This window comes from Colossoma macropomum, unplaced genomic scaffold (assembly GCF_904425465.1).
Source record: "Colossoma macropomum unplaced genomic scaffold, Colossoma_macropomum, whole genome shotgun sequence".
Taxonomy (NCBI): domain Eukaryota; kingdom Metazoa; phylum Chordata; class Actinopteri; order Characiformes; family Serrasalmidae; genus Colossoma; species Colossoma macropomum.
In genome coordinates, this window is record NW_023494802.1 from 8988358 (window position 1) to 9001593 (window position 13236).

At 40.5% G+C, this 13236-nt stretch overlaps 1 protein-coding gene across 2 annotated transcripts in view; it reads right to left on the bottom strand.

Moving 5' to 3' along the window:
- The window catches only part of ube4b (ubiquitination factor E4B, UFD2 homolog (S. cerevisiae)), a 29994-nt gene extending 17152 nt beyond the window's left edge, over window positions 1-12842 (bottom strand). Inside the window, exons 1-9 of one of the 2 annotated variants that reach the window (XM_036590976.1) lie at window positions 12507-12842; window positions 9314-9533; window positions 6832-6967; window positions 6246-6333; window positions 5926-6070; window positions 5599-5824; window positions 4792-5304; window positions 3580-3693; window positions 177-318 (exon numbers count right to left, since the gene is read on the bottom strand). In XM_036590976.1, the coding sequence (XP_036446869.1) occupies window positions 177-318; window positions 3580-3693; window positions 4792-5304; window positions 5599-5824; window positions 5926-6070; window positions 6246-6333; window positions 6832-6967; window positions 9314-9533; window positions 12507-12530 (1608 nt within the window). In that variant the 5' untranslated portion in view covers window positions 12531-12842. The remainder of the gene's footprint in view (window positions 1-176; window positions 319-3579; window positions 3694-4791; window positions 5305-5598; window positions 5825-5925; window positions 6071-6245; window positions 6334-6831; window positions 6968-9313; window positions 9534-12506) is intronic. The other variant, XM_036590977.1, reaches the window with a different exon arrangement.
- Between the last annotated feature and the right edge of the window lie 394 nt (window positions 12843-13236).

The following is a 13236-nucleotide window of genomic DNA, read 5'->3' on the forward strand; positions in this document are numbered from 1 at the left end:
CAGAATCATGATGAAGTATTACAAAGAGAGCATTGAAAATCCATGCTTCCTTTTAATTCAGTTTCCACTGGAATACCCTCATATTAGCAGCATCGCGTATTCATTTTCTTTGCTCATAGTCATAGGTGAAGGCGTAGGTTTTATATGGAAGCTAGGTTTCCTCTGTGAAGAGTCACCTTGGGAGCCTTTCTCTCCTCCATGCCCACGCTGTCGAAGCGCTCGATGAGGTAGTTCAGCATCTCTGTCTCTTTACACGCCTCAATGGTGAAGCGGTCACTGCCTGAGTCACAGGCCATTCCCCCACCAGACGCACCCAGGCTACAATAGGAGACACAGAGACAAATGGAGAGAGATAGATGGATATCATTATAAACAAGAAAAAAAAAGAACCCAACAGTGACCCGTGGCAAATAGACCCTGCTTCAGAAAAATAATATACAATCAATGGACGCTATCCTGTAAGAGAATGCTTTGCAGGCGTTGTGTTAGAATTAGAAAATATTGCCGTATCTTATATACAGTGAACACAGCAGATGTTGCACAATTCAGAACTAGATAAGGTCTTTAGTAAATGCAAAGCATTTATAAGCCTGTATAAATTGTCTATGTTTACAAAGTCAACCAATAACACAGCAAGTGCTTGGTTATTAATAAACACATGAAATAACTCGTGCTATGGCTGAGAGAAGCCTGTCAAGAGGACCCGAAAAAAGATCAAAAATGTTCTTTAATCAAGGGCAAAAGATGCACATCCCAATCAAATTAAAGCATATTACAAACCTCAAGTCCAACAGCATATAAATGTAAATAAACACAGAAAGAAGTGATTTTTAAATCCTCTTTCACCCGTATTTTAACAAAAACACTACAAAGACCACATATTTAAGTAAGACCACTTATGAACTTTTTTTGTACGTATAGGCTCATTCTAAAATGGATACCTGCAACATGTTCAAGAAAGCTAGGAGAGGAGCAATTAAAGACTACCCCACTGACTTTTGTGAACTGTTCAAAAAGAAATCTTAAACAGATGATGCAACTATATTTGGGTTTAAAAGGAGCAACAGGGAAAAAGTCCTTTATGAGCATGGATAGGATGGCATGTCACTTTGTCAAAAAATGAGTCAGCAAATAATCCAGCCTTTTAAGAATGCTCCTCAATAAGTGAGGAGTGCGGAACTTAAAGTATTTCACCCTCTACCATGCCTAATATTATCAGCAGATTCACTGAATCTGGAGAAATCTCTGTGTGTAAAGGGAAAGACCAAAAACCACAACTGAATTCACATGATCTTTAATCACTCAGACAGCACTGCATAAAAAACTGTCATCAATAAACACAATTTATCAGTGCATCCATAAACGCAAGTTAAGACTGCACTATGCACAGCGGAAACCACCACCTTATCTGGGCTCAAGCTCATTTGAAATGGACTGATGCACAGTGAAAATGTGTACTGTCAAGTCATCAAACTGTCACCAGCGTCAAGTTTGAAAGCCAGGGTTTGTCATGAAAGGGGGTGTATTAGTGCACATGGCATGGGTAACTTCACATCTGTGAAGGCCCCACTAATGCTGAAAGATATACACACATTTAGAGGCAACAACGCTGAAGCACAAAATACAAAAATGACAGAGGAATGGCAAAAATTTAAAATCGGATCAACTGGTGTATCCAGTCTCCAAACAATTATTAAGTGATGTTGAAAGGGAGACATGCTCCCATCCCAACTTTCTTTGGAATGTATTACAGGAACCAAACTTGGAATGAGCATTTATTTACAGTAAGTGAGTCAGGGGCAGCAAAACTTCAAGTATCATGTACTGTTTTCAATTTAACTTGTGTTATGACTAGTCTAGGGTCAAACCATAACAGAATGAGTAAATGGTGGACATCTGTGTACATAACGGCTACAACTAATGGTATGTGAAAACTGGCAAAGTGAAATGAACAAAGACATGGAATCAATAAGAGAAAAGTATATTGTAAGAATTCTGTACAAAGACAAACACCAGTATTGACTTTAGGTTGGCCAGTGCCAAAAATAATAAACCACCCCCCCAAGCAGAGCGTAACACCCTCTAATCACTGCTTTCTGTTCTTATTAGCATTTCACACACTGTCCCAACATTTTTGGTTTATAAAAAAGGGCAGAGTCATCGGCAACTGTAACAAACGCTAAGAGCCTCCGGTCTGATGTGCCATGCATTAGTGGTGAATTCCCAGGTGAGAGGACACACTCCACAGCACACCTCTGCCTCTCTCATTAGTCATGTTATTTATTCATCCAGCACGGATTAAGCACCTAAACTGCTCATTACCAGACACTTCCCAATGCTTGGGCGATTCTCAATAATATCATTAAGACGGCAAGCCTTATGAAAAAAATCTGTTGTCAAAAGTCAAGTGAACAGATAGATGCAACAGTAGGAGCACAGACGGATGTTCTGAGAAGGCGCTTAGAGGTCAGCTGGATCACATTTATGCCACAAGCTGTAATTAGTCTCAGATCTTCATGACACTGACAACATATCACCTTGAAATAAAGCACCTCACCAATGGGCTGCCACGTCTTTTTGCTACAGGGGACCTACCCTTTCTCTCTTTGTTCAAAACAACATACAGTACTGTGCAAAAGTTAGAGACACTTCATTTGTTTAAATTCCAGTCAAAATGGCCAAATACAAATACAATGCTATTCATTTTTCAGATTATTCAGAGGAGATTAGATATATTAAAAAAATATACAGTATTTTATATCATGTAAAAAAACAAAACTGAAGTTAAAAAAATAATTAAAAGACAGAGAAAAAAAAGGGACTTCTAACAACTATGTAAGACCTGACAGAAAACCAATACAGTCACCTTCAAATAAACAGCACTTAAAGTTTCTGATTTTGAGAGATAATTAAGCTCCACTCTTGCTTAAGATCTGAAAAAACTCCACAGGCGATTCTGTTCATCCTTCCACTGTGAGAAGACAACTCAATGTTATGGGCCTCAGCTGTGCTGAGAAAAGCAAGAACATGGAGCTGCTGGTGTTCTCAAAACAATGGAGTGACCACCCCCGAGCACAGACAGCAGCATCACTGACCGTCTTTGGAATTACTTGGATTGTGAGAAGAGGAAAATACAACCAACTACTAAGACTGAACTTTGGAAGCATGGAAAATGTGTGTGCAGATTTACTTCTTTGAAAAACTGAAAGCAAGTCTCAAAACAATAGAAACTCCAATATAAGCAAACTATGGATACTATATGCTGAAAAGAAACATTTTTGTTGAAACTTCTGCAATTTTCTGATAAATGTGTTTTGCTTTCTGTTCTGATGCTGAAAAATGAATGACTCCAATTAAAGGCTGCGTTGACTGGAAATTAAACACATGAAGGGACTGAATTTTGCACAGTACTGTATAACCAAAACAAAACGGAAAAAAATTCTGCTCATGGAAGCCACTGGGCTGTGTGTTTTTTTTTACGGCAAGGCCCATTTACTGTGCCAGCACAGGGCACAAAACATGTTTCTGTTAGTGGCCAGGCAGCACGCTGAAGCATGCAACACACACTGGCACTGGTACCTTGACCCAAACTGAACCCCAGAAAAATCCTCCTCCTCCTCGTCTTCCTCCAGCTCATCATCAGTGCTGTCCTGAGACATGTCAGACAGGGCAAAGAAGAGGAGAGAGAAAGGGCTGGCAGGGCCACGGCAGACAGACGAGTGCAGGACGGGAGGATGTGAAATGAAGGAGGGTGGAGATTTTAATGACATTTCTCATGGACAGGAGGAACCACAAATAGACTATTGTCAAATAGGCTTTATGTTTATGCTACTCATTAGAAGATGACCACAGAGGCTGAAGATCAGCTTATGTGCATTAGATGTTTATGAACCACGCCACAGCAGCAGCAAAGGGCACAAGAAAAGTACAAAGGAAATCTGTTAAAAAAGAGAAGCTGGCAGGAAGCTGAAAGTGGAACACAACAAACAACTATAGAACACTTTCTGAACAACTTACTGAAATCTTTATCAAAAGACTTTACCACATGCACGGGTTAGAAGTTGTGATACGGCTCACATAGATCATTTTATTATAAAAATGAATGATACATTAAATACCCAATAATTTATTAATAAGGACAACTTTCACGAGCGATTATATTAGCAGCCGAGTAATCTACAGAACAGTTTACAACTTTTAAGTAACCAGTGCATTTTTTTAAAAGCCAAATAATTAAAACGGGCTTAACTAAATACTACACAGAGCCTTTTAAGGATTCCAGAATACTTCACGGGAAAGGACAAAAAGTCTTTGAAAATGCACATTCATATACATATGCATATAAATGAGTGTGTAAATCATGCTTCGTTTCTTTATGTCAGAGAGCAGTAGGAGAATTTAATGCGTATTATCAGTGTATTCGTGTCAATTAAATTTCATTTGGTGCAAAGTCGTTTTTGATGCCACCTCAAGAAATTTTGAGAAATCTTTAATGAACTCATCACAGACATGCACATAATTAGGGCTGGGCAACATGACTATTTGTTATCATGAAAAATTATGCCAACAAGCATAACAAGCATATCAACAGTGCTTATAAAAACCTGACCTAATCTCTAAGCCGAGGGTTTGGTAAATTGCAATATATTCATTTTTTTAACAAGTAATTGATGCTAATCAACTAATCTTGACATCCCTAGACAAGTGACGGATCCTGTTTAACCGGGTGCAGTGTTAGCTTATTACTGGTTTAGTGGGCAAAGCTTCACATCTAACACAGCGAGAAAATACCTAGAAGGCATCCGGGCAGCCAGGGCGGTCCGTCTGGCCATAGTGGTAGGAGAGGCAGGCAAGAAAGGGAACGGGACAGCTGTGTGCCGTGCACGGTGTCTGGGGGATGGGAGCTGAGCAGGCTGGGGGCTGGACGGCACAGCTGGGCTTTGAGTAGAAGTGGTCAGGGCAGATGAGGGCCCTGCAGTGCCAGACCTGGAACTCAGGCTCATGGGAAAAGAGGAAGACTGAGAAGGGCTCAGCGAGTAAGGCCTGTATCTCTGAGAGATGGGCAGAGGAGCCGAGGGGGTTGGAGAGGGGGAGCTGAAAGGGAGGCGTGGGGCAGCTGCAGGTGGGGCAGCTGCAGGAGGGGCTACTGGAGGAGGGGCTGCTGGAGGAGAGGCTACTGGAGGTGGGGCTACTGGAGGTGGGGCTACTGGAGGTGGGGCTACTGGAGGTGGGGCTACTGGAGGTATTAACGTAGTGCTCATCCTGACGTTTTGAGTTTGAGACTGTGGACTACATCCATATAAACTGAAAACAACAGGAATTATATAGAACATAAAATATGGAAGTGTGCAGATGCTCAAAAAGAAATTATTTCATATGATAGTAATACAATAGAATTTAGATGAATGGTTATGAACGTTAAAAAAAAATATATCTGAGCAGGCTGGGTTTTGAGTGAATGACTTCAAAACTAGGCATCGAGCAAGAAATACCAATACATCAGGCTTCATTTAAAAATCAGCTCTTTTGCACATTTTAAGATCAAATCTGCACCTGTGTGTGAGGAATAAATGCACCCCATTGTTTGCCCACACTTGCCTGGACAAAGAGCTGGCACCAAACGAGCCTCCGCAGGGCATCATGGGACTGCTCCCCTGGCTGGAAGGTGGGACAAGCGTCAGGTGGTGGTCTGGAGATTTGGCAGCAGTGATTGGCTGTGATGTGGCGGTCAAACTGGCAAAGGGGTTGCAGTCACGCGACTGGGTGGACATCATGAGGACTTCCATCAGGATCTGGCCAATCAGGTCTTTAAAGTCAGAATAGACTAGTGGGGAAAAAAACAGAAAAATACAGCCTAGATTGATAACAGCACAGAAGAAAAATAAAATTATTACATGATTATCTCCTTCCATGTTTTCCTCTCACCATCTTTTGGGTTTTGTTGGAACTCAGCAGCAAGTGAAGGCAGAAAGATGACATCACGGTCCTGCTCCTTCCAGGAGACACGAAGGATCTTGCAGATGAGCTGCAGAGCCTGCTCCTCAGACACATCTGGGTTAGACGAGGAGTCCTGCAGAAAAAAAAACAGCATTCAGTTAACAAAACTATTCATTTATTTATCACTCTCAATAAGCAAATATATGAATATTTCACAAACTCAGCATTAATTAGTAACTTTTAAAAGCTGGAATGTCAATCAAAAGGCAGAACGATTCCTCCATTCATAAGATGACTGCTACTTTCACCTTTTCAGCCAGGTTGCGCTTCTCCCTGCGGTCACTGTCCTCTACTTCCATGTTCTCAATTCCTGAGTCCACATCCACCTGGGACATGCTGAAGACACAGAGCAGGATCAGATTAAAAAAACTGTTCAATAAATGGCTCTAGTCATTCTCAATAGTAAATACTGTGACCTTTTACTGCTAAAGGAGCATCCTAACATTGCCCATAGAAATAAAGGGTCACTGCCAATATAAATAAAATATTGAAAAGTGGGGAAATAACTGTCAATTAAAGGAATACTGCCAGTTTTATCACTACATGCCTGTGATTGACATTTTGAGAGTTCTGCTAAGCACTTAAGAGACTGGCGCATTTTCGTACTATAGGATCATGAGGCCGAAGGACAAAGGAACACTGAAAACCAACTGCAGAAAGAGTTGGCAAAGAGACAGCAGCTGAACTCTTTACATCTGTCTTCTAGGACAGAAAAAAGTATTTACAGAAACTAGTTTAATTTTTCATGTACTTTATTCAAACCTTATCCTCTCATCATTAGTTTTTCAGAGCTGTTAAGAGGGACATCTAATTTTGCCCCACAGGAATCCTCACCTCTTTTCGCAGGATGCTGTGTCTATGTCCATGCTCTGCGAGCGGGACAGGGACTGAGACTGGGTCTCAAGGCTGTTGGATGGGGAGCTGGAGAGAGAGCTGACCCCCTCACTGCTCTGGCTGCGGTAAGCCACCCCTACAGCAAAGAGCAAAGCAGTGAAATCATGACTACAATGTGTTTACAAGTCTTCAGATGTCATTTGTAATGTGCATTTTCGGTAGGCTTAGATTGTTCTGGTTATGTACTATAAACTCTACTCCCCATGAATTCAAGCTTCACTGACAATATACACCAAGTTGCCATTCTGCCAAGCTGATGATTGATATTATCAAACACCACCAACCAATTAAACACATACATTTGAATGCCACATGGAATGATTATAATGTAGGTTTTCAATATGGCAGTAAATGCTGGGGTGCATGCAAATAAATTCAGGTACATGAGATCTTTTCTTTGGTAGAGGGTAAAAATGGACAAGCACATTTTTGGCAACAGTTTAGTTTCCGACCAAATGAATGTGGAGAACCACCGGATGCTGTAGCCCACATGGTAATTCCAACATCACCTGGGAAAATGCAGGCTTTAGGTTAAGGCTCCGCATTACTCACACGTGGTTCCTAACTGAATTTGGATTGCAATGGAATCGTTTAATGTGGTAATTCCACAAAATATAATCACTTGTCTAAATTTATATCGTCGTCCAAGGTTGTAGCCCATCTCTGTTTATGCGCCATTTCTCAGCTGCCATCGATTCTGTTAAACAATGGAAAGGGACCACTAGAGGACCATCACTACAGATGATATTTGATGGTGTAGCATCCTCAGCACAGCAGTGATACCACAATAGTAGTGGCCTGTCAGTGGGAGCTGTGCTTGTACTTTTCACCGATGGACAAGGTAGAACATGGCTGATAAAGTGTGATTAGATGGACAAGAGACAGAACTGTATACCTACAAAGTACACCCACACAGCAGGTGTACCTGAAAAAATGGCAAACGTGTGTAGGTATAAAGTAGGTGTAAGCAATATACTGTTAACTGAGTGTAAACAGATGTAAGCACTGAACAATCGTAACTTGCAAAACCCTGCCAAAGTGCCCATCTAGAAATAGCAAGATAGCAGCATACAGTAAGAGCACGGCAGATGCTTTGGAACACATTCCATTGCTGTAGGTTCTAGAGAAAAGCTGCAATACATTGCAGCCTTGTACTTTTGCTAAAACTGCACTTTCATGTGGAGCTCTGAATCAGGTGTGCTGAATGGCAGTCACAATAGCACTCTGCACTTTCTGATGACAACACAAAAAGGTCATTTTACAAAAGCTGATGTGCACCCCAAAATTCCTGATTCCCTGAAATATAAACCACTAGAAGCTCTGCATCATCAGACAGGACATTGAGCATCTCAAAGAAAACAGAATGTTAAAAAAACCCAAAAAAAACAAAGTAAACAGGTTCAGCTTGTTTGGGTCACTTGTGTGATATGCTGACACCGAAAGCAAAACAAAAAAAAATACAAAATAGATTACCTTTCTTTTTTATGAGTGTATCCCAAAATAAACAGACTGAGATTGGAGCCTTCAGTGTTCTCTACTTGTAACAGCAGTCACAAGACTACAAAGGTAATCAGAGAGGATATGCAAACACTCTTAGAACAACTAGGTCATAACCTACATGACAGGGAGAGTACCTGTAATCAACAGACTGCACTCCCTATGGCAGTGAGGCACGCTGTAAATCTGAGAATGAGAGTGAACCATCAGTCTGGCTCACATACAAGTCCTGGGTTGAACTCTGGCCAAGGCTAAGGTACTGAGAGATTGCCAGTATGACTATGCACTTTTCTGGGGACTAGCACCATCATACTCAAGCAAAATACAGCACACAAACTTTACTTGCTTTGATATTAGAACTGCTCTCTAGAGGTTTCTATGATTCCCAAGGTCTTCCCTGAGCTTTTGAAGATAAAAGCCAGACAATTCAATTAGAAATCCCTAGAATGAGAACAAGGAATTCTAGAGGGTACACTGACCTATCCTTTTGAATTATAGCTGAACAATCACTGTGTAATGTATAATATGTTACACATGTGGTTAGGCTCACTAGGCATGCATGACTGACTATAAACATATTCAAAGATTTAAAAACAAGCAGTGCATGGAGCTTCATTTAATCTGAGTCACTCTTGATTGAACGTACGCCTAAAAGCAGTGCTCCCAGAGCAGCACCATTTAAAAGCGCCGGTGGAGCCAAGGACATGCTCCCACAGTGACAGGCAGCATTCAAAGATAAACAATCTGCCTGCTTTCAGTTTTAAAAAGAAAGTGATAGAAAAAAGCTCTACGTATGCAGGCTATATAAACGACCAGTGCTGTTTTTTCAGTACAGAGTACATTTACAAATACCATTTTATGGGCAGGAATCTTTGAACACTGCTGCAGCTAATAAGATGGAATGACACCAGAACAGCATTCTTACCTGAAGGCCCCATTGGAGAAGTGGCAGGGGTGACATTTTGGGCATTAAGGCCCAAAGTGTGGGATGGTGCTGGTGGCAAAGGTTGCGGAGAGGCCCCCGAGGGCCCTGGCAGTGGACCTGGAGGGGTCTCTCTCTGTGGGGACGTCAGCGGGGTGCTCAGAGGAGTAGTGGGCTGGGACGTCTGACCTCCGGCTAACCGGGCCAATCGCCTTCTCCGAATCTGAAACAGTCAGTTAAAATGAATTCATACAGTACAACTGAGCAACTTATTCCTTCAAAATCAGAAATATTGAAGTACGCACAATGTCACTGGAAGTAGAGTTGGGCAAAATCAAGAGTTTGATATATCTGATACTTATAATATATGATATGTCACTATATTAATTTTTATGGTATCCAGTTTGTTGGAACAGGTAAAGAAAAAGAGCCAGTAGTGCCACACTTAAAAATAATCTAAAAAAAAAAATGGGGTATATTTTTTCAGATTATTGGGGAATAAATCATATTTATTATATATATAATTATTTTGGTATCTGCAGATAATTGGCTAAATATCATTTATCTGCATTGGTGATGCTGGGCTGCTGTGATAAAATACCTTCAATCTATTAATCTTACTACACTTGTAACCCTCTACAAATAAACAGTACATTTTTTGTAATGCTAATCAAGTTGTATCAAGTCCCAACTTATATGCCACATATGTATGTAAAATATATTGGATATCAGCACTGGCCCAAAATTCCCATAACAGTGCATCCTTACAAATACTGACATCCTCATCTCCAAATGAAGGCCAACAAATTTATATAAACTGAGGGAACACCCTAGTTAGAGCTGAAAAGCTGAAATAAATAAACCCAGATGAAGATCTATTTAGAAAACAACATAGTAAAAATTAGAAAGAAAGAAAATGAAAAACTACTGCTTTTTTTCAACATATTTCAAAGCATTAACACTCATCTGTTATTGTCCAGCAATGAAATACTTCAGAAGGATCAGTGCATACTCCAGTGACTCACAAGAGGCACTGAAGGTAAAACGAAGACCTCAGTCTCCCTGGTAAAGGCTGACAGTGAAATGCCAAGATGATAAATGCATGACAGGATAATTTTGCCTCGTCCTGATTCAGTCTACCGCGCAGCCAAAAATCTGTAACTAGCGATTACCCCACCATTAGCATTTTGACAACAGCAACAGATATTGTAGTTGAAGTTCAGAGATGGATCAGACCTGAACTCTCATATCTCCATCAGTACCTTAAAAGACAAAAAGGCCCTGCACTTTTTCTTGAAAAATACAAGAATTTGACTATTAGGAGCAGTCACACAAAAGGAAAACAGCTATTAATCAGCCCTTACACCTGTACTGTAGGTCAGATTATCATAATACTGCTCTTCCTGTGCAATTTTAGTTCTTGACAGCTCTAAGAAGCCAGAACAGAATTTGAATAAGTCCTTGTATTCAGCACAGATGCACATATAAGCCTTTACTGAGTTTTGAACTGAGGGGATCCAGTCAGGTCAGCTGCGAGGGCTGTACATCTGAGAAGCAACACCAACATGACAACGTTTACACTGTGAGACACATTTGACCCCTTTTTCTGTCATCCAGACAGTTTCCCTCAGTGACTACAGTGTTAAACAGTAAATGTTTCAATTGTTTTCAAAGTTCTGTAAACTATGGGTGGTGAATATATTGATATGTACCGTTAGTGAAAAATCAAATCACAGTATGTTTTTCTGAACATACTGCGAAAATTGTTAGCACTTCCAAAATAGTGACAGGCTTCATATATTATTACAAAGAGAGCACAATCAGGCCTGTTTATCTGGATTTCGGATAGTGCAGTATGTAATAAAAAACACTGTATTCATAGTTTTTGTTGTGACTGGTTTTTTTGTCTATCTTTTCAAAATTCTGAAACATGAAATGTTGTGCATCATAAAAACGGCTCGTATCTTGCTGTTATATTTTGGCCATGCTGCCCAACCCTAACTGTTCTTTTAAGGTCCTTAACTTTTAAGAAAAATGAGCAATCCTATCTGGCCAAAATGACTCGGTACTCCAGCCTGCGTTGAGCCTAGGCAATGATAATGGAAGGACTACAACAGCAACAGGATTAAACTAAACTCATTTTACCAAACCTATCTGTGCAGCTACGTTGCTTTGATGCTGTTATTAAAGGTGAGAAGACCAAGAAAACAGTACCAACAGTTCACCAGCCAGCTAAAGATATCCAGGCTGAAAGGGGTTTGAATACAGCTTTTGGCTTATTTCAGTATCTAATTGTGAACTAAAAATGCATAGTAACCGTGAGCATAAAACCCCTGAATCCACACATTTTTCGAAAACAGAATCTGAAGTCTAAAGCTGACTTAATTAGCTGCTGACACGGTCTTAATTTATGTTACTTTTATACTGCACAGCCTTTCCACAGAGACTAGACCAGTTGACATTAAGTCGAAGCATTTTAGCTCCTTTGGGTAACGTATCGTCAGTGACCACCACGTAAAGGAGCAAAGGTGACAATAAACGCGTTGCCTTTTTAAAAGGCATGTCAGCCTAGAGAGTTTTGATTTTATCCCCTGTATATTTCCGACTGGCTAACAATGAAGCTAGCGCAGCAAGCTAAACCAGCCAGCGAAGCTAGCTAGGTTAGCTAACCTGGGCTTTAGCAAACAACCAGTAGTAGGTGAGCTTCACTTACTAGACTGCTAGCTAGCAAACTAGCTGGTGGGATGACATAGCACAGTTCATTTGACACTCAATGTGAACCCCACATTAATTCTCCCAAACGACATATAACATAATTATGCACATATCTGCCAAACATGAACATAGAGAAGAGTAGTATTGTTGACAGACAGCAGATAGCAGCTGTCTTCTCATCTTAGCTGACTGCTAACCAAAACCAGGCAACATTACAGCTTTACGAGGCTGAAGTTGGCTTCCTATTCGAATTTTCCCGTTCCGCCTTAAATGGTGCAGCAGCTACCTCAGGCGCCAGAATGTAACTGCTGCACTATTTAAGGTGGAACGGGAAAATTCGGACAAGAAGCTGGCGAAGAAGAAGCTGACTTGAGCTCCGGCTGAAAAAGAGGGGGACAACGACACAGTGCTGGCAACATTTCTGTCATTACACTGGCTAATTCACATTAGAGAACGTACAGAAATATATCGGCTGTCTTACCTCGTCAGCACTCAGCTCTTCCATCGTTTTTCTTTTAATTCTTTTCTTTTTTTTAGCTGAATAATTTCGCTAGCCAGCCAGCTAGCCTCCTCTCTCTCTCTCTGCCTCTTATAAACACCGAAAGTGCATAGTCTAAAACAATACGACAAAATAACAATAAAGCGTGATTGTCTGTTTAAAGCTGCTTAAGTTAAAACATTAATTAGACGTTTGTTTTTTCCCTTCCCCACCCAGTAAAGACGATTTCAATTCGATTTCTTTAAAAGAATGAAACAAACACAAAAGTATTATTCGTCAAAACACGAACGCGGCCATTTTGGCTCTGTGGTCACGTGACAAGCGGGGGGCGCTGCTGCAGAGTGATGAAGGGGGAGAGGAGGAAGAGGAGGGCTGTGCGTGTAACAAAGTGGCGTAAATACACCACAGAGAACAAATATCTAGCACATTTTTAATAGTAGATATGTCATATTACTTTATGATGAAATATACAGCGCCATTTAAAAGTTTGGAATCATTGTTTTCGATAATATAAAACAAACTTGGCAGATAAATGGATAAAATGGTTATAATCTGCTAGTCATGTGCAACTTCATATGTTTCTAATAACTGGTAGGACACTAGGAAACAACAAAAAACAGCACAGTTTAGATGTGTCTATAAATGATGAGCAGAGCTGTAGAAGATTGGGAAAGCTCTATAGCACTGATAATTAAAGTGTAATAAAATTCAT